This window comes from Acanthaster planci, unplaced genomic scaffold (assembly GCF_054643075.1).
Source record: "Acanthaster planci isolate LZ-2023a unplaced genomic scaffold, COTS_SCS Contig36, whole genome shotgun sequence".
NCBI classification, from domain to species: Eukaryota; Metazoa; Echinodermata; class Asteroidea; order Valvatida; family Acanthasteridae; genus Acanthaster; species Acanthaster planci.
The window spans coordinates 61,725-82,178 of record NW_028257660.1 but is presented as its reverse complement, the minus strand read 5'-3'; the positions used below and the strand labels follow the sequence as shown (position 1 = coordinate 82,178).

The 20,454-nt window shown below is 38.8% G+C and overlaps 2 protein-coding genes and 1 pseudogene across 13 annotated transcripts in view; 2 read left to right on the top strand and 1 right to left on the bottom strand.

Moving 5' to 3' along the window:
* The first annotated feature begins 90 nt into the window (after window positions 1–90).
* On the top strand, window positions 91–9,065 carry LOC110974661 (uncharacterized; annotated as a pseudogene). The gene is made up of 10 exons (XR_015423917.1): window positions 91–995; window positions 1,192–1,255; window positions 1,497–1,622; window positions 2,025–2,167; window positions 2,559–2,775; window positions 2,902–2,980; window positions 3,180–3,239; window positions 4,568–4,639; window positions 4,848–4,940; window positions 5,200–9,065. The product of XR_015423917.1 is annotated as an uncharacterized LOC110974661 (transcript).
* Window positions 8,522–15,622, bottom strand: LOC147795406 (coiled-coil domain-containing protein 81-like). 2 transcript variants are annotated; one of them, XM_087131962.1, is made up of 13 exons: window positions 15,400–15,622; window positions 15,086–15,147; window positions 14,697–14,853; window positions 14,192–14,448; window positions 13,630–13,709; window positions 13,206–13,408; window positions 12,541–12,992; window positions 12,204–12,311; window positions 11,826–11,995; window positions 11,637–11,715; window positions 10,942–11,148; window positions 10,228–10,454; window positions 8,522–9,888 (listed from the first exon to the last, which is right to left on the bottom strand). In XM_087131962.1, exons 1-13 carry the CDS (start codon window positions 15,476–15,478, stop codon window positions 9,624–9,626), a joined length of 2,346 nt encoding a protein of 781 aa, XP_086988088.1. In that variant the 5' UTR covers window positions 15,479–15,622; the 3' UTR covers window positions 8,522–9,623. The 2 variants fall into 2 exon arrangements, with proteins under 2 accessions (XP_086988088.1, XP_086988090.1); XM_087131964.1 differs by lacking the exon at window positions 10,942–11,148.
* Window positions 15,623–15,751: 129 nt separating this feature from the next.
* Window positions 15,752–20,454, top strand: part of LOC147795405 (RING finger protein 17-like) — a 61,436-nt gene continuing 56,733 nt past the window's right edge. For 9 of the 10 annotated variants that reach the window (XR_015423922.1, XR_015423921.1, XR_015423919.1 and 6 more), the window contains exons 1-9: window positions 15,752–15,965; window positions 17,388–17,610; window positions 17,770–17,831; window positions 17,944–18,097; window positions 18,292–18,427; window positions 19,140–19,220; window positions 19,359–19,459; window positions 19,816–19,931; window positions 20,069–20,276. Coding sequence is in view for 3 of the 10 variants with exons in the window: in XM_087131966.1 (XP_086988092.1) it covers window positions 15,893–15,965; window positions 17,388–17,610; window positions 17,770–17,831; window positions 17,944–18,097; window positions 18,292–18,427; window positions 19,140–19,220; window positions 19,359–19,459; window positions 19,816–19,931; window positions 20,069–20,276 (1,154 nt within the window). In the remaining 7 variants the exon portion in view is untranslated. The remainder of the gene's footprint in view (window positions 15,966–17,387; window positions 17,611–17,769; window positions 17,832–17,943; window positions 18,098–18,291; window positions 18,428–19,139; window positions 19,221–19,358; window positions 19,460–19,815; window positions 19,932–20,068; window positions 20,277–20,454) is intronic. The other variant, XR_015423924.1, reaches the window with a different exon arrangement.

Here is a 20,454-nt window from a genome sequence, read left to right as displayed (position 1 = left end):
AAAAACGCCAAAGCAAGTCCCAGATTTACTGTTTTCATTATAATATTGGGCTTTGGGTTCAGTTTCCAGACTAGAGGGCGGCATTCAACGAGGAAATGAAAACAGGTGCACTGCGCGTGTCCAATACGCGGAAGTTTCGGAAAAAATTAATGTCCAAGTAATCGGCACCAGCCTTAATGGAGGGAGTGAAGCTTTTGAATTTACTGGCGTAAGCGTAACTAGGATAGAACAGGTGGCCGAGAGAAAAAGAGGCCACGTAGCGAAGAACGAGGTGCGTCATTTGCATAATGCCCAGGACGCGTAAATACGTAACGAACACTTTTACTACGGCTAGAACTGAAACAATCCTGGGCCTGTACAGTTTGGTTACGTTGTTGGTTCAGATTTACGCCTAAGTCAACTTTAGACACAGACCGTGAACTCATCCAGCTTACTTTTTTTTGTTGCAGCTGCATCAATTGGGAGTTGTGACTAACTTGATTTGCATAGAGATACTGTCGGTGACAAATAATAATTATGATGGTTAAGGATCAGAATCATATCAGTTTGATCACCATATGTTTGCTGTATGCATCCAGTCTTTTATTTCACTTGGTTGCTACTGCTGATGTGGTTGAACCATCTCATCTGGAAGACCTCAGTGACCCATCACCATCCTCCTGGCCAGGTCATTTGAAGCCCCTTGGTTCAGAAGCTGTTCGACTCCCCATCTCAGAAGTAAACAAGTTCCCCTCTCCAACCGAGTTTTTCCTGCAATATGTTTACCCTTCATTGCCAGTTGTTTTCAGGCGGGGAGCCAGGAGATCACCAGCATTTGAGCAATGGAGTGATGAATATTTGAAAAGTTTGCCTGAGTCTCAAGAAATGATTGATGTTGAAGTGAGGAAGATTGAGAATAGGAGCATGCCCGCAAGATGGATGCCTTTTGCCGAGTTCCTGGATCGATACAAAATCCATGATGAATATCTGGTCACAGGGGTGCCTGATTTTCTGAAGTGAGTTCAGTGACTGGAGATTTTGAAATATAAACTATTCTAGTTGGTAGACCCATTGAAATTACATTGTGACTTGTTTAAAAATAATTAGCTGTGGCAAATTAAGTTGGTTGAGTGATGTATCTAGTGAAAACTGAAATAAATTATGTAAATTTAATTATTTACTGACATTTATTTTTTTCTTTCATATTTTCAGGAAAGATGTTTTGGTTCCTCCTCCATTACATTGTGATAACATCACAGCAAGTTTTCTTGACACAGTAAGCATTTGAAAAGACGGTAAAACTTATATTAAAACATTTTAGATACAGACATTTTTGTCAACTTAAATCATACACAATTTGCAGAGTTCAATTACCCTGCATTGATGATAATCAATAAATACTTTTTCCAGTATGTTTACACAGTTATTTGGAATGTTACAGCTTTAGTTATAAAATTCTTCTTTTCTGTGTTTCACAACCTTCTGAACAGCTTTTTGAAACATGTTTCTTGATGCAGGTGATGTGGTTCAGCAGTGGTGGAACCAAATCTGTTTTGCATAATGATGATGTTGATAACATCAACTGTTTGTTTAGTGGTCAGAAAGAAATCCTGTTTATCAACTATACCAAATACAGACAACAGGTATGCTATATTGAACTCAAAGTTATTTGTTCAAATCCTTTATCTTTGTCACTAATTTGCCTCCAGACAAGAGGAAATGTGAAATGTCTACTGATTAATCCTTTCACAATAATGTACAATAGAAAAGTATAATTTGAAATCGAGAAGCCCCTTGGCCTATTGATTTTTCATAAAATTTAATGTTACCTTTCCCAACTTTTCTAAAATTTCAGGCAAAATTAATTTTTATGACAACGTACTTAAGTTTTATAACCAAGTTTCCAACCATTTGAAATGCATGACAAAATTAAGACTGTTGTCAGTACACAACATTGTTTTCTGCTGAAGTATAAAAATGAAATAATTTTATTTCCCTTCTCATTTTTAAAGTGAATGATTGAAAGCCATTAATTCTTCTTGCAGATTGTATTTGATCACCCTGAAGGTAGCTACTCTAGTGTTGATGTTGATCGAGTTGACTTCAACAAATATCCAGAATTCAGGGATGTTGAGTTCTTTGAGGCAAAATTGGAAGCAGGCGATTGCATTTACATTCCATATAAATGGTAAAAAGTGCTCTTTTATTGTAAAGAATGTCAGGTTTTTGTACTTTATTAGAATTCATAAGGGAAATTTATACATGTACCTGTAAAATTCATGGTTATGAATGATGCAGGTGATTATTATTAAAGGTACAAGACTGAAGAAAACCCTCACTTTGTCCTGTATCTGGCAAGTTAAACTCAGATTTAGAGATTCAACTTTCCACTAGTCTGTAGGCCATGTAGTCCGTTTGCTATATAGCAATGGCCAAAATGGAAAACAATGAAACCAAATCATTTCCATTTTTACAATTTCTCTAAAATGTGTTCACTTTGACATTTTTGAACCTGTTTTCAAGTTCAGTGTCTGGAACAATCCAGTTTTATAAATACTTCTCTCCTTCATTGATTTCAGGTATCATCAGGTGAACTCTATCAATCGTAACATTGCAGTCAATATCTGGTGGAATCACAAAGCTAACATTATTCCAACCTCTCAGACTTGTGGCGCCCCAGATCCAATGCTTTCATTGGCAGATGTTGGCAGATGTCAAGTTCCTTTACCATGAATTGATGGACAGTGAAGAAGAGGAGATCACACACCCAGAACTTCTTTTCATTGAAAGTCCGGTGTAAGTTTAGAAATCAGAGCTATCATAAATTGTGCTATTTTTGTTTTTGTGTCATAGCAGTTGGAAATCCTCATAACAAATAAGAGGTTCATTTTAGTTGTACCTTTGTCATCTGTTCATTGGCAGCCAGAGCTTGACAACATTTATGGAAGAAGCAGGAGAGGAAATTCTGGTAGAGAGTCAGTTTCTGGAACTACTCGTTGAGGTAAGAAGTTGGAATTACACAAAACAGATGTGAAGTGTCTTACTGCAAGCTCAGTTTTCCTTTGTAGATACATGCATAAAAGCTGAAAAAATTTTGTTTTCCTTCATTGAAAAGCTCATTTTCAGACAGGCATGTTTTCCCTAATCAATAATTTCGCTGTTTATTCGATTTTGATAATAACGTTTGTTTATTCTTGCAGAGGCTGCCAATGTTGCAAGGGGGGATTTGGAACGAGGAGGCTTTACATATCGGACATAAGGTATTGAAAGCTGGATTGATTCTTGGCTGACTTCTTATGTTGGTGTAGTGATGAATGGGGCCAAGGGAAGGAGGGGGTTGCAGTCAAGAGGTTCAGGACTTTGTTTTGGACAGTCCTATCGAGGGAAGGAGGGGGTTGCAGTCAAGAGGTTCAGGACTTTGTTTTGGACAGTCCTATTGAGGGATGGAGAGGGTTGCAGTCAAGAGGTTCAGGACTTTGTTTTGGACAGTCCTATCGAGGGATGGAGAGGGTTGCAGTCAAGAGGTTCAGGACTTTGTTTTGGACAGTCCTATTGAGGGATGGAGGGGGTTGCAGTCAAGAGGTTCAGGACTTTGTTTTGGACAGTCCTATTGAGGGATGGAGGGGGTTGCAGTCAAGAGGTTCAGGACTTTGTTTAGGACAGTCCTATTGAGGGAAGGAGAGGGTTGCAGTCAAGAGGTTCAGGACGTTGTTTAGGACAGTCCTATTGAGGGAAGGAGGGGGTTGCAGTCAAGAGGTTCAGGACTTTGTTTAGGACAGTCCTATCGAGGGAAGGAGGGGGTTGCAGTCAAGAGGTTCAGGACTTTGTTTAGGACAGTCCTATTGAGGGAAGGAGGGGGTTGCAGTCAAGAGGTTCAGGACTTTGTTTAGGACAGTCCCATTGAGGGAAGGAGAGAGTTGCAGTCAAGAGGTTCAGGACTTTGTTTAGGACAGTCCCATTGAGGGAAGGAGAGAGTTGCAGTCAAGAGGTACAGGACTTTGTTTAGGACAGTCCTATTGAGGGAAGGAGGGGGTTGCAGTCAAGAGGTTCAGGACTTTGTTTAGGACAGTCCCATTGAGGGAAGGAGAGAGTTGCAGTCAAGAGGTTCAGGACTTTGTTTAGGACAGAGTTGCAGTCAAGAGGTTCAGGACTTTGTTTAGGACAGTCCTATCGAGGGAAGGAGGGGGTTGCAGTCAAGAGGTTCAGGACTTTGTTTAGGACAGTCCTATCGAGGGAAGGAGGGGGTTGCAGAGGTTCAGGACTTTGTTTAGGACAGTCCCATTGAGGGAAGGAGAGAGTTGCAGTCAAGAGGTTCAGGACTTTGTTTAGGACAGTCCTATCGAGGGAAGGAGGGGGTTGCAGTCAAGAGGTTCAGGACTTTGTTTAGGACAGTCCTATCGAGGGAAGGAGGGGGTTGCAGAGGTTCAGGACTTTGTTTAGGACAGTCCTATCGAGGGAAGGAGGGGGTTGCAGTCGAGAGGTTCAGGACTTTGTTTAGGACAATCCTACTGTGTTTCTGACTTCCTGTCTTAATCATGTTACATTTCTGTCTATACTGCAAGTTAGTTTTTTATTTCTTGTGTTACAGATCTTTAAACAATTGGATGCAGATGAAGATGGAAAAATAACATCGCAAGACATGGAAAAGTTACCCATTGAGGTATGTTTTTTGTGATTATATTCCATCTTGAATGAATTATCAAGTCCTGTCTGCTTCCGATAAATAATTCATGCAGGTTTTTTGGTGTTGATACAGAAACCTTCACTTAATATGGTGCCCTCAACCAGTGCTGTGTAAATGATTGAATGGTGAAGGTTGAAGCTTATTAAAGTCTGATGGAGTCTGACTTATTTTCTTTTTTATACAGAAGGAGGAAGGGGGGCCATTTGCACTCAGCATCCAGGAGAAGCTGATGATGCTTATTGATGTTATTGATGAGGAGATCAGTAAAGTGAAAGAGGTGAGACTCAAGTGGCAAGTTTGTGTTGCTGTGATATACTTTGAAAGTATGGTTACTAATTATAACTCTAGCTATATTGGCAGCGGAACTATTTTCAAATGGGGGGGGGAATTGTGATTAATAAACTGATCAATTAAGCCCCACCTCATTATAGAACCTGCAAAAAGCGTGTGTGGGGTATGCTCCCTTAGTCAAAAAAGTCTTGTAACTTTCAGTTTTAGACAGGAAGACAATTTTATGTACATGTATTATTCTTCAGAAAAAGCTGCAGACATTGTTGGAAAAGACAGCACAAAGTGATGATCTGTTGACATCCCAGGAACGTCTTGAGCCAGCCAAGATGGAGGAAAAATCTCAAATGGATAAAGATGAGCTTTAAATTTTTCATGTGTAGATGTATGGTAAAAATTAGTCTGGGAACAAACATTATGGGAAGCTTGCAATGTTGAAGTCAGTTTAGCTGAACATTTTGATCATTTAAAGCAGTGATGTTTTGGGGGGGTCTTACAGTTCTGATATACCAGCTTTGAATCTCATCAGGTCTGCCTCCCAGGCTTGGTTTTTATTTTCTGCCTTAGTCCTGCAGCTTTTGTGCAAGTAGCTTTCATTTTAGGACAAGTTACTGTAAGTGCCTTGAAAAAGGTGTTGTTCGCAAATGCTCTGTTCTTTTCTTAAAAGAAGTGAAAGCTGGTCACAGATACTTTGAAGCTGAAATATTTTGTTAACTGATATAATCTGATATTTCTATTATTAGGCTCACTGACATCAGTAATTACAGACCTATTTCAGTTCTCCCACATGTGTCTAAGATTCTAAATAGGACTGTAAATAACCAACTTCGTGATTTCCTTGATCAGACAAGCTCACAACATAAGCTCACCCTGTCAGCAAAACAAAGTTCATGGTTTTTGGCACAGGTCATCGTTTATCTCATGTTGGAGACATTCACATTACTTCAGACGGAGAGGCTATTTAGTGTGTCAATAGTTTTAAATATCTAGGGGTAATGCTAGACAAGTCGCTATCATGATCAGATCATTATCAACTTTGTTGAGAAAATCTTGAACAAAATTGGTTTCTTTGTCATTCTGCCAAACCTTGCCTCCCCTGCTTGGATTTTTAAAATGCTGAAGAGTGCCAGGTCCAGTTGTTCTAACAGAAATCTTGAGAGACTTGTTAAACTGCACAATCTACTCGCTAGATTAATTCTTAATGCACGTTACGAAGTCTACAAGTGTGTTAGAAAACTTAATCCCTGGTACCTTAACTCTCGCTTTGAACCTCAAACCCATTCATTTGGCATCTGATTGCTGTTAAATGGCTCGAATTGAGGCAAATGCACATTCCAATATCTAGGGACCTTGGGGTGGAACAAGTTGACTGCCTCAAGAAGGCAGGCGGAGTCCCTCTCTAAACTCAACATCTCTTATGGTTGAATTTTATTTAACCTTAATATTGTCTTTAATCTTTAAATTTAATCACTGTCACAGATTTTTAAGTTTCAAATTACGTTTATTTAACCAATTGTGTTTGATTCCATTCAATTTTAGTTTTATTTTTTATTACACATACATTTTATATTTTATTTTTTGCTTTATATTTTACTCTATTTTCCATGAACTTTTCATTGTTAATTTTAGCATAATCATCACCATCATTTGAAGTTTGTTTATAATTATTTTGCTATTACTCTTTTTTTCGTTATATGTTTTATGTTTATTTTTTTATTCTAATTACTAGCTACTAATTCGATTAATCTTTGCTATTTTATTTATTTTTCACATACAATTCCTTTGTTGTTCGAATGTTATCTAGTTTTTGTTTTTTCTTTCCCCATCATTAACTAAATTTATTTTAAATTAATATAAATTTATTTTAAATCCATTCCGTTTCTTCTACTTTTTTCTTCTGTATTTTTCATAATTGTTCTCCCTAAAACCTCATTCACTTTGTGCACGGTTTGTCTAGGTGCTACTTTGGTTACTCTGCAATGTTGCATCCTCATTAAAGTTACACCAGGTGTTAAGTCATGTGACATTAAAGTTGCAACCTCCAAAGCACTGTATCTCTTGAACTACATGCCCAGTTGGCATGAAACTGGCCAGGTTTTTTGACAAAGTGTTATACGCGAAAATTCGCATAATGTGACAATGACATCATCATTGATATTAAAGGTGCACCCTGCAAAGCACTATATCGTCTGCAGTAAATGTCGGATTGGGTTGAAACCTTGCAGTTAAGTAAAACGGGAAGCAATACACACAAAAACTGACATGATGTGACGATGATGTCATTATATGGCAAGTCCCATGGCCGCCTTTATCTCTTAAAGTAGATGTCATATTTGGTTGAAACCTTGCAGGAAGCTAGAAAGGAAAGTGTTATCTATGAATATTGACATGATGTGACAATGACGTCATCAGATTACAAGTAACATGGCATTAAACTTGCAGCCTTAAGCACTTTATCACTTGAACTAGACGTCGTATTGGGTTGAAACCTTGCAGGCAGCTAGAAAGGAAAGTGTTATCTACGAAAATTGTCAGGATGACTATTAAGTCATTAAGTGACGAGTCACGTAACATTAAACATGCAATCAGGGCCCTTCAAAATAGCAGATTTTTAACTGACAAGGCTATTCTGTGGAAATAAAATTTTAAAAAATGCTGACATACATGCCCTGTTTGTTTGGTTGTGCTGTTGCAGCTTATAAGTGATTGTCAAAGGTTGAGTTGTATATATTGTAGTAACTTCAAGTGTCGTCTTTCAAGTCAAGTAAATGTAGAGTCCATGACAAAATAGCTGATGCATTCACGTCATGAACAGTAACTTCTTTACAACTTTATACACAGAGGTACTGTATATATATATTGATATATTGTTATTAATTGCACTGAAATGTATCGTTTTATATTACAAAGCTCTGTTTTTTTATACGTGCAGTACCAAAGTGTGCCACATACTTTTGTATGTGAAGACAGCATGTACATGTAATGGAATGAATATATCGCGCCAGTACTCTATCAGGCAAGGACAAATTATGCATCTGAAGACAAATCAATTCATAAGATTTGATATTCCCTGCTGCTGCATTTAGTCTGATGACAGTCAGAGCCTTTCAGAAATCAATGTGAAATTTACTTGATAAAATTAAGAGTACATGTATGTGATAACTAGTACTGACATATGAGCGCAGCAGTGGCCTTTAAAGTCTTCAGAAAAAAAATTAGGATGTCATTTATTTTGCTGTCCATGTTAGCAATCTAAAATCAACAGTTTTGTGCATGGTTGACATTTATTTCATCATTTGTTACCTTGAGAATGCAAACACATTAGCAAGTAGTTTCCTACATCACCTGGCTGCTTTCCCGTCCCTAATGGTACTGCATTTTGACATTTTGTAAAATTAATTGTCTCCATTAATTTGAAGTTCTGACTAAGCCGACAGCCCTCTGTAATTAATTAACGCTTTGTTACTCGTAGCTCTATAAGGGTATACATACATTCCCTGAGCAATGCTCTGGTCTCCAAGATGTGTATCTTAGCAACAAAAAGCCAAAGAAATAGGGCACAAATTCTCGTTTGCATTGATGTGATAGGAATGGAATTTTATTGGAATGGATTCATATACATGTATTTGGAAGAACACTGAGAGAAAGATCAACCGGTTTAACACAGCTTTCACGATGATCAATGGTGACTTGGTACAAAATGCATCACTTTCAAAGTACAAAATCTTTAATTAAATTACCACATTGTAAATATAAGATAAAGTCAAGCTGATTTTCTCTGCTTCTCCCCAAAATATCACTAAATATGGATTAAGCAGACAGACATTGAATTACATGTATGGAATTGTTACATGTATTTACAAAACCTTTGTACAGTGCTTTAGAAATATTCCTGTGTACTTATACAAAATCTCATCCTATAAAAAAATAGCATGCACTTTTAAACCATGCTTTTCATTTTTATGTGCTTTGAATTGGAGAAACTTTGACTTAAGTTATTCTTACGAGGGAATGGTCACATTTCAAAGGAATTCTTCCAAAAATTGTGGTGTTACATATTTCCATTATGGTGCCTTAGAATAAAACAAAGTTGTGCTAAGTGTGTAAAGGACCATGATTCGTGTTATGAGTTACACTTGCTTACTTTTAAGAACTATTGGTGAGATTACAAAATCCCACAATGCTTCCACACCACAGAAGTATCTCGTAATACTACCCCTTCAAGCAATTTGTACTTCGAATTCTTACTAATCACATGAAAAAGCTAAAATGGCCTTTTGTCCTTATTTAGTGTTCCAGCACTTGTAAAATTTGCAGTGAAATAGAAATTTGTGGTTTCAGCCTATCACTCCCAAACCATGCAAATGTCAATAGTGAGTTCACAACAATCCCTTAATCCATAAACACACTGGAAACAATATTTTTTAGTTAGAAATTTGCACATAGGTAAGTAGCTTGATCCAAACCTCAGAGGTGTAAAGGAAGCATTCTTCTCATTCACTGAAAAGATTTCATCAAAATTCCCCTTCCCCAAGAAAAAATTCCTCCCCCTCCAAGAAAAGAGCTTGTTACCCTGCATATAATGAATAAGTTTTGTAATTACTGCATCTCACAATGTTTTTGTAAGTTTACTTTTGGGTGTTATGTAGTGTTTTTATACCCTATAGATAGGTTATACCATGAGTCTTGATCCTGGAATGTATCGAGACTCACTCCAAATATTAGACTCGCCACAGTTGCCAAGACGACGTCTGCATTGGTCACAACGATGATAATGCTCACACTGTTCATGCATCAGGATTCCTGGGCTCTGAGCTCGTAGTTTCTGCTCCTCTTCGCGTTGTCGTTTCAGACTGGCTGCCTCTTTCCAAGTTTCTTCCAAAGATTTGCGAGTTTTGACAGAATCATTGTAACGGTTGGCCCTGTCTTCTATGAGTCTATATTAACCAAATTTTGAAAAGAAAAGTTGCATTTCAGTTCCACATAACAAACACGACGTGTACAATAAACAACGACTGATTGTAAACCAGCTTACGCACACTGAAACTTAAGTCTCTCATTTGCATACAAGTTACCTTTGCACAAATGCCGCACATCTCTTTATGCTCACTGACTGTGAAAGTTTTATCAAGTTTGTCAACTTAAACAGTCTTACACCTTCTATATTAATACAATTTTTCATATGCCCCATGGAAGTTAAGGTAACTTTATTTCAAGGAAGCACTGGTTTTTACAGCTTTTGTTTGATTGAAGACAAAAAAACGAAATCAACTCACTCTCGACGTGTCCTGTCTAGTATATCCATTTCTTCCCGCTGTGTTTTTAGATGATTGAACAGTTTCTGTCGTCGGGAATGTTCTACTGCATTTAGTTGCTCCTTGTACACTTCAATGGCCCGACGACGCTTATCAGCTAGTTGCTCATTGGTTGCATCATTCTTACCAAAGATGGGTTCTTTAGAGTCGGGCACAGCTGCTGGCAGAGGGAGAGGCTTGAAACGAACCTTGGATGGAATAACGAGAGGTTATTACTTTAATCATTCACTTGTGGAAAATGATAGCTCTACAGCTATAGAACTATAACTACAGGTGTATTTGTACTAGCATTTGACAAGCAAACTGTGGTAAACTAACTCTAATCAATTATGTTTAACTGGGAACAATTACTGATCTGGTCCATCCAACAGTACACAGTGTAATGTAGGATCAAATGCACTTTTGATGGCTGATCTCTGAGCCAAATTATTTCTGGTCACCTAAACCTAAGGCTGATCAACTCATACATGTATATAGTCAACTTTTCTAAGGGTAACTAATGAATGGGCACTTTCAACTAACCTATATGAATAACCTGCATTGATATCAGGTCAACTAATTTAGAGTTACTCTGGTCAACAAACAGATTAATCCTGAACTATCAGCTGACTGTTAATAGTTTTTCCTGCTGTGACAAGAAACCCTATAGCTTAACAACTACAATGTACTCCCTACCGTACGCTGATCTGGAAGCTTAAGCCTAAGTGGTTCCATCTTAGAGAATGGTAGAATGATCTTAGGTACAGGAAGGCTCAAAGGCCCTAGAAGACGTGGACTGATCAACCCTCTCTGGCTGGGAGAACCCCCAGCCCTATCTATGTAACCTTGCTGATCTTGGCTAGCCATCTCAGCAGCTTTGACAAGTCTGTCCCGGATGTGAATCTATGGGAGGTGGTGTGTTAAATGAGGGTGGTAAGGAGGAAGGGAAGATGCACAGTAAAGATGGAGAAAGGATGGCAGGTGATGAGGAGAGAGGTGGTGTTAAATGAGGATATGAAAATTAATGAAAAGGTGAAAACTCATGTAAAGATATGATGAACTGTGAATGTATTACAGGTGTAAATTAGGAGGATGTGAAAAGGATATGTGTATATGAATGGTTAGCATGATACAAGGATGCACAAAAACTGTCAGCCAGCAAATCAAGCTTGGGCTGTCCTGTCAACTAGCTAGCAATGCAAATGAGGAGCTAGGTGGCCCCAAAAACGAGTCAACATGCCAGCCAGCTAGCCTTCCAGAAAGTTAATCAGCTAGTCAGTTGGCCATCGAACTCTTTACAGTAACAATTCCCTCCTGTCTGTTGTCATAGGATTCTAAATTGTTAAGCTGTATCAGATGATTCAATTCAACACATTTGATATGCCTCTTACTTGTGCTGAGAGAGCTCTTTGGTACATATCTGTCTGAGCTGCCTTGTCTCGCAGATATTGTTCTCTTTGAGCAGCAAGTCTGAAAAAGAATACAAATACAAAGTAAGCGTAATACAACTTGGGCACACATATCTGAACAATTTAACTGCGTTCCTATACAAGAAAGCTTGGGTCTACTACAGTACTTACTCTTCTGCCAGCTGCACTTGCTCTAATCTCTCCAGGAATTCTTGATCATGTTTGCGGCCAATCTTATTGGTTGCCTTTGCTTCAACCTGCTCTGCCAGCTGATCAGCATATTCTTCCTGTTTGATGTGCCGTGGTGGAGTCAGGCAGCGTCGCTGGAAGATATAAGATCTCTATAGAAAGGGAACGAAAAAGTTTGCTGTTCAGTTGGTGGTGGTTTTATTTGAGCTGTACATATATCGTTACAGGAACACTGACTCCTAGTGCAGATCTACTTCTAGTTTATGGTTTAAAATTGTACAGATTAGCAAAGGCAAATACATGAACCCATTCTCTTTCTTCATTCATTTGAATGGTAATGAGACATTCATCTTGACTCACATGGAAATCTGTTTGGCGTTCCTTCTTTTTGTTCTTGATTGCCTCGCTGACTCCAAGATTGAATGCTGCTATCTTCTGTGAGTGATGCCTGTTTGCAAGATTCTGGGCCTGAAAAATAAAACCACTAGCATGAAAAAACCTAGTAGGTGATATTTCTTGCTTCTTTGTATAAACTAGGAAAACGTTTTGGGGTGAGGTTTAGCAAGCTCTGTAGTTGAAATATCTTCAGTATCGACATCTGCAAGTGATTTGAATAAGTGTTTCAATGACGTGGCTGGATTTTTGGAGGGGTATGGTAAGGTCTTAACAGGTGCCCAAACCTCTTACAACCTCTTACCTGTTCAGTGACGATTGCCTCAGTGTCCTTTAAATGTTGATACTGCTGTAGAAGTCTGTCTTGCTCTTGCTCCTTACGTCTCCTCTCGGCCTCGAATGAGACTGGGACATTCCTCACAGCTCGTTGATGACACAAGTAGCATAATTCCTGGCCGGCTCTGTGCCCACATGCTGTCCCTGGAGGTGTAAACTCCCTCGTCTCCACAGCCCCAGCAAATGTTGCCTGCTTCTCTGGGGATCTAGATTTAGGTGAGCAGGGCGGCGTCAGATTCCCTTTTGGGGAAGTGGGCTTGCCACTGGGTGGTGAAGGGGTAACACTGCTGCCTTTGATCCCACGGGGAGGGGTGGGTAAAGTTAGATCGTCAATCAGGCTGATGCCGGTTGCTTTAGCAGTAGGTGCCACTTGACGTGAAGGAGTACGAGACAGTGAGACTTTCTTCTCAGTGACTGGTTCTGAAAAGAAAAGAAATACATACTGAAGTTTCCATCAGTGATAGCAGGCCAAGAAATTGCCTTAGCTCTTATACGAGACCACAGCCAAGTTTGTGTACAGGAACTTCTGTTCCTGTCTTTGCCCAAGTTTTTTCCTGGTTGCTGGTGCTTGCACCTTATTTTTGAATCTTGCAGCTCATGTCTCTCCCACCCACTTTCATCCATTCTGCTTACCCTCTTGACCATCTGTGCCTTCTTCGTCATTCCCTTGTTCCTCCCCTTCATTCAGGACCAATTCTTCATTTTCCTCCCCTTCTTGTTCTTGGAGCTCCACCTCTCTATTTGTGACCTCCTGATCCTCATCTATAGTTGGCATTTTTCTAAGAGGTTCCTCGTTTTCCAGAGCTAATCCGCCTTTGCTGGAACCCTGGGAAATTCTAGACAGTGAACAGCAAACACAAGCAAAAAATATTATTCTTAAATTTACAGAAAGCTATACTTGGTAATTTACTCAGTCCTGCAATATTCCTTGACTAAACATTTTAAAGAAACTAATGAAGTAATTTTTTCTCTGACCAAGTCACTCCTAAGACACCTGAAAAAAGACATAGCATGAAAACCTCTAAAACAAGATCTGAAAGAGTATCCACTTGCTCACCTGGGTAACACAAGTGTGTTTCCTGTTAAAGGTCTGTAGGTAGAAGCTCTAGACAAAACAGAATCAGCCGTGTCTGGTCTCTGTAAACAAAAAAGAAGCAAAACAAGGTTACTTATGCTTACAACTGCATGACTGGTTTATAACGCTATGCTGTTACGAGGTTGCACAATCATGCATAGTGATTCAATCAAATATGTCACAATTGTGTATCTAAAAGGTTAACAAGAAAGGTTAGCTTTGCATATGAGATCAGATAGCAAGAGTTGTGTCCCTAAGGACAATAAATAAACTCGCATTTCCCTAATAGTATAGAGTACCGAAGTGTGACGTCACTTTGAACCAGAAAGTGCAGTGCAAATGAATGGTGTACGCGCGCGTGCTGGTTCACATGCTGGTTCATGCGCTCATGCCTCTTACACACTAATTGTGCGTGTGACGTATTCACTTCAGTAATCTATATAATGTGGAAAGTTTACTGAATTGATTATAGAATTCATTTTAGGCACTTTGAAAGTGCTTTTATACTAAGATTTTGTCAAACTGACAATTTTTCGTCTCTTACATTTTTCAAGGCCTCTGCTAACGTTCCCGAGCCATCCATCATGTTCAAGAAATCCTTGTAGAATTTCATTTTGACTTTTCCATCTCGTATGGCCAGACGACCAATGCCAGTAAATGTAAATTCCACATTGCGGTTGGATTGTACAGACCGTGACAATGACAGTAACACTTCCTTAACACATCTCTCAACTGTATCACGGTCAAAGGGACTCTCCGCAGATAGAACAGTGAAGTTGAGTTGGACAATTGGAATTTGACCTGTAATTAAATAATTATGATACGCAGAATTAAAGACTGAAACGCATCAACAGCTTTCTAACATTACCGAAGAAATTATGGTTCAAGCTGATAAACTCTTGAATTTGGACCTTCTAACTATGGCCCTATTAGATGGTTAAATATTGGAGTTTAACTTAAAATAATTTTTTTAAACAAACCAACTTATAACTTGATCAGCTGGTAAAGGTGTTTGAAACTGTTAAGTAAAGAACTGACTGTTTTAATACCTGATGTGAAATGTTTTGCGTAGTCCAGTCTGTGGGTCTGTGCAAACTTTTCAGATAGACTGAACACCGGACGCTGGATGAGAATAAATTTGTTGTTACCGATGTCAAGCTTCTTCTGTGTGAAGGTAAAGGTACCGAGGCCTGGAATGTTTACTCCCTGAAAATGAAAACAATGAGAATTAAAAATAATTACAAAACTGATTAGGCCTAAATACTTCTCCTGAAAACACATTTTTTTAACTAAAGGCAACTAAAGGCCTCTTTTATGGTTTCTTATATTCATGTCCACTTCCTTCATATAACAAGTAGGCTAGTTCAAAGCAATAAAGTACAAAGTTTACTTAACAATGACGGTGCATTCATTTAGTTAATCCAAATTTACAGCCTACCTTTTGCATATTCATGTGTCTCTCAACAAAAGCAGAAACATTTTCCCAAACGCTGATGACATCTGCAAATTGGAAAATCAAAATAATATCAAGAAAGAGCACCTAGAGATACATTCTATAAAATCAACCAAACAAATACCTAATATGAGTAATATTATTTCAGGCGTACTGTTGGGCTATGCATATGGGCCTGGGCCTAGTACAAAAGTTAAAAATCGTTTACATCCCTTCCCAGAGTAGTGAGGCTTGAACACAAAGGCGTTCCTCGATCTTGGTAACGCATTGGATTTTGTTCGGTTCATGGGTAAACTTACCGTCATCTGTGACATTTGGAATCGTCGAAAATCGGTGTTTCCTTGCATCTGAGAATAATTCCTGCATAACCTCTGCCATGTCAATATCAATTTTTTTATCCTGACCAGGCAGGAAAACGGTTTAGCTGAGATTATGCCCCCAAATTACCGATTTTGTTAACTTCCATCTGAGCTAAAGATCGAAATCATTCAACTGGCCAACTCGAAATAATATTGTACAGTACATGCTGTGCATACGCTGGGCGTACACAATCAACGTCGTTACCATGGATCATTTATGAATATGCAATATAACCCTTGACCTATTAACTTTTATGGTGGTTTCATTACGTCGCATGGTGGCGCAACAGCACTTGTTACGTTAATGTTCAGCATGTTCACTTCCAAGACGCCGTGGCGAGGCGCTTTCCTCTTAACTTGACGTGACATTGAAAATGCTTGAAAGTTGAAGCTAAAAAAGTCACCACAACTTTGTGATTAAATCCACTGCAGTATGGAGGAGGCCAGGGAGGGGGGCCAGACGTGCCCCCACTGCTTTCGAAGCTTTAGAGGGGCTCAAGGTCCTGGTAAACAAACTTTACATAGGCCTAGGCCTAAGTTACAATTTGTGAAGAAATCTGTCATTGTTTTTTGTAGGCATGGTGGGATGGTCATGGAGGTAGGTACTAATTATGAGATAATGGTCATACGTCTTTAACCAACAGAATGCATCATGATCATGGTCGATACAAGCTTAAGACATGTAAAACTAGCACATGACGTACCTACGCTATGGCAGGTACATGCATGTGTATGATTTACAGTTTTCTCGGGGCGGCTTGGACAGTATATCATGTGCAGAGATGCCAACTTGTACGATTTAAGCACAATATTTACGATTTGTTTAGTACGATCCAGATTAAGATTTTTATGAATTTCAACTTGAAGGTACAAAACCATGTGTGTAAACTCTACTTAAGCTCCATGTACATGTAGCGTCACAATGCACCTCATATTAATCATAGTCGTGCTAAAATTGACCAGAGTGGAGGACTGTCGAGGATTTGATTCTTGGATATTTATTGAGCAACTGGACTTGTTTTGCACAGTGGCAACAAGTGAGCAGAAGTTCAGGGAGGAATACACCAAAAATAGGCCTTTATTAGAGTCTTGTCACGGAGAAACTTACATGTTTTGCAATGCATGTAACTGTGGCATGATGAATATGGCCCGTGCTGGATTTTATGACACTGAGAAGCACATTAATTAGGCCAAGAAAAAAAAGCTCTGCTTCCCATTAAATAAGTTCGGTAGGTAAGGATTTTTAGACAATATTTTGTGCTGATTGAATGGGACGAAAGTTGCCAAAAGTTGCCACAAATTGATTAAAATAAAAACGTATCAGAATTAATGTTGAAATATAATCAACAATTAAGGACAATTCACACTTGCACAATGCTAGTCAGGTTAATACAAGTGTTTTGATGTGAAAAGAAATTGTTTGCAGGTGTTTGTGTTGAAAGAAAAGACAACAGGATTTTTTTAAACTTTGTTTTATCTTTTTTTTTCTAATTGAAGTGTGATAGGATTACACTGTTTCATTTTGAAAAGTTGGCATCTCTGCATGTGAAATATCATTGTTTTCTGCTCATTAGTTTGATGTGGTTTGGAAAAATGTTTCCCGATAAGGTATTTGTGGAATTGTTGGGCAAGTGAGTTATTTCATTGCCTTCTGATAAACTTGATGTGGGAAACTAGACTTCTGTTTGTTTCTTTTCCTCCAGTTTAGTCATTAGTTTGGGATCCCCCTACCCAAAAAATCATGCCGATTGCTGAATGGAGTGAATGTTGGAATCAACTAGCCGCAGATGAGAGCAATAGTACTACATGTATACGTGAAAATTTCAAGTGGCTACTCACAAGGGCAAAGCGCATGTTTCAGATGCAGCCACAATTTTCAGGCACAGCATTTTTTCACCAACAATTTGTGACATAATTTTTTCTTTCAGCCCATGAACGTTTTCTTCAGCCCCTCCTCTTGCGTTGTGGCCACACCTTCTGTCAGGGATGTATCAGCAAACAAGTGAAGGTTCTCAAGACAAGCATAGCATGCCCAACATGTCAGGTAGTGACCTCTATGCCATTAGGTGAAGCTAGTATCAAGCAGTTACCAGCTAACTACTACATGCTTGGATATGCCACCTGGAACACGAAGCAAGTCATGGAGATGTTGTAAGTCCTTAACTTTTTTCATGGTTGTAAACAGATTACATCTTACCTTTCTGAGAAGTTGTAGGCCTAGGTGATTAATTTTTGGAGACCTTCAGATTATTTCCGTGTTGGATCTGAATGGTCATTGTTCAAGCATTCTGTTTGCTGTTTTTATTTTAGTGACCAGAAAGTTGAGTTTCAGCCTTCTTCAAAGCTTGAGTACAAAGGGGTACAATTGGAAGGTAAAAATATCAAGTAAAGAAATAAAAATATTCCTTATTTTTTGATGTTTCTTTAATACTGCTATAAAATTATGTAAAGTTGGTAATGCTAGCTTTTCTGCCTTTCTTTCAGGAGGCAAGGAACTCTGCACTGGTTGTCATCGTATCATAGCCACCTGTCAGTGCCAGCAGTGTGGCGACATTTATTGTGCACCGTGCTTTGCACGATTGCATCGTGGGTCACGTGCTCTTCAGACGCACCCTTCTATTCCATTGAGCACACCCAGGTGAGTTGAGGGAAATAGATCCTCATGATTATTATTTTCTCGAGAAAATTGACTTTTGGTAATTTGAAGTTTCTGTTAATAATATTGTCTTCTTTGTTAGAATGGAAAGCTTCTGCCAATATTCTAATCGTTCATGCTTGAGGAAACTTGGTGAAGAGATAATGAAGCAATGTTAATTAATTCTTTTTTTACAGGAGTGAAGAGGGATGCAAGGAGCACGAACGAAGGGAATTTGAGTTCTTCTGCAAGGAAGACAAGGTACCTATCTGTGCCTTGTGTGCTCTGATGGGAAATCATAAAGGTCACGACATTATACAGCTTTCTGATCAGGTATGTGACATGGATCTTATTTTTCAACTAATCTGACTGATTGGAATTGATCTGGGTGATTTGAACTGTCAATGGGAGTTACATCACTGAATCAGCTATAGAGAAAGGAGACATGGTCAAACATTATTTATCCAGTTAGTAAGTGACTTTATCACAAAGGCGGATGCGTAACAATTTGCAGGCTCTCATTGGACAATCGCTGAAGTTGTGCATTAACTTTCGGTTCCATGTAAACGTCGATCAATGTATGTACTTCTATGTGCAGTAGGCATGTTTTAAACTGAAGTGACGTCACCATTGTGAACCGGATATGCCCTCCAATAAGCAACATAGATCTGCATGTCCCTAAAATAAAAGTTTTCCCTTAACTGAAAAAACCACACAAGTTGAACGATTCTGTTTGAAACATGGAAAGTTATTATAAGCATCCAGTCCCACAAGTTATTGAATGAGCTTAAGAACATCTGACGTGGACCTCACACTATACAGAAACTTGATGACCACTGACAGATTGTGTTAGGTTTTTAAATGAGTTAAGTATCCAGGGCTGAGTCGGTCAGGGGCTAGTCGGTCAGGGGGCTAGTCCATCAGGGAACAAGTCAGTCAGGGGGTGAGTTGGCTTGGAGATAAGCTGGTCAGGGGCAAGTTAGTATTAGTGGGCAAGTTCTCCAAGTAGCACGTTGAAGTTCGTCTTTGATTTATTGTCTGACAGGACAAGGAATCCTTGAAGGAACTAAAGCCAGCCTGTGACATGGCCAAGGAAGTACTCAAGCACCAGTATTATGCTCGACAGGTAACTATAGCAAATATGCTTTTGAAACAAACAGGAAAGCTGTGTTTATGCTGCTAATACTTTGCCTTGCATATCGTTAAGTTGTAATTGCTCTACTAAACGAAAAGATAAAAGGAAATTGTGTTTTTCATTATTCAGATGGCTAAAGACACAAAGCGAGACATACACAAGGAGCTTAATGATGTTGCTGATGGCGTCAAGGCTTCATTTGCTCATCTCCATGCTGTCTTACAACTCAGGTAGAGTCTGAGATACACTGGCATTCATCTTGTCTTGGAATCAACTACATGTAACATAGTTTTCACTTTGTAGTCATTTAATCCCAAAATGGAAAACTTTGTGATGTAGAAATTTTCCTTTTTGGACACCCTGGATCTAGTATCTCTGAAGTAGACTGAACCAACATGTCTGTTGGCCAGGTTTTAGTTGCTTTGGTCCAGATAAGGGTTTTGTACTCTTTTATTTTTCCTTTCAAGTTGACAACATCCCGAGGCTTTTACTGCAGGTTCTAATAGTACATTAAGTCACATTCAGAGAATTTTTTTGCATGTTCAACATTTTTTATGTGCGTGTGAAATGATGATTTGTGTTTCAGAGAGCATGCCTTAGTGGAGCAGATAGTTGGTGTTGCCTCTCAGCAGACCCAGTATATAGGTGCCATGTTGACTAACATTGAAGGGAATATCAGTATCTTGGAATCGGCTATCATAGGTAAAAATTTGTTCAGTGTTCCACAGCATTTGACTTAAACTTATTTCTAAGAAGTTCATTAGGTGATTTACTTCCCATGATAGACCTAACTGAGGTTTGAAGTGGTCATAATTTTTACTTTGTTTAATTTCTGTCAGATGCATTGATTGGCCTTGGTGATGACGCTGTTATTCCTGCCAACATTACCAAGCTTGTTCATACCTTACAGTCATCACAGGCTTTGCCTAATCACATAGTGATTCCCAAATCAGAACAACAACAACCGCTGAGTTGTTTCACTTACAGCAGTGACACTGTCAGTAGCTTAATGACATTTGGGGCAGTCAAAATCTGCTCAGAGCCAAGGTAAGAAAAAATCAATCTTGTTGCATTTATTTCTTCCTTTAAAAAAAAATCAGGAAGTATTTATCAAAAAGTAGCCCTTGAAGATCATATTGTAATACTTTTTTTCACTTGTGTGTGAGATAAAATTTGAGCAATGGTACCATGCAAAACATTTGTCAAGAGTGGCCAAACAAGTTTG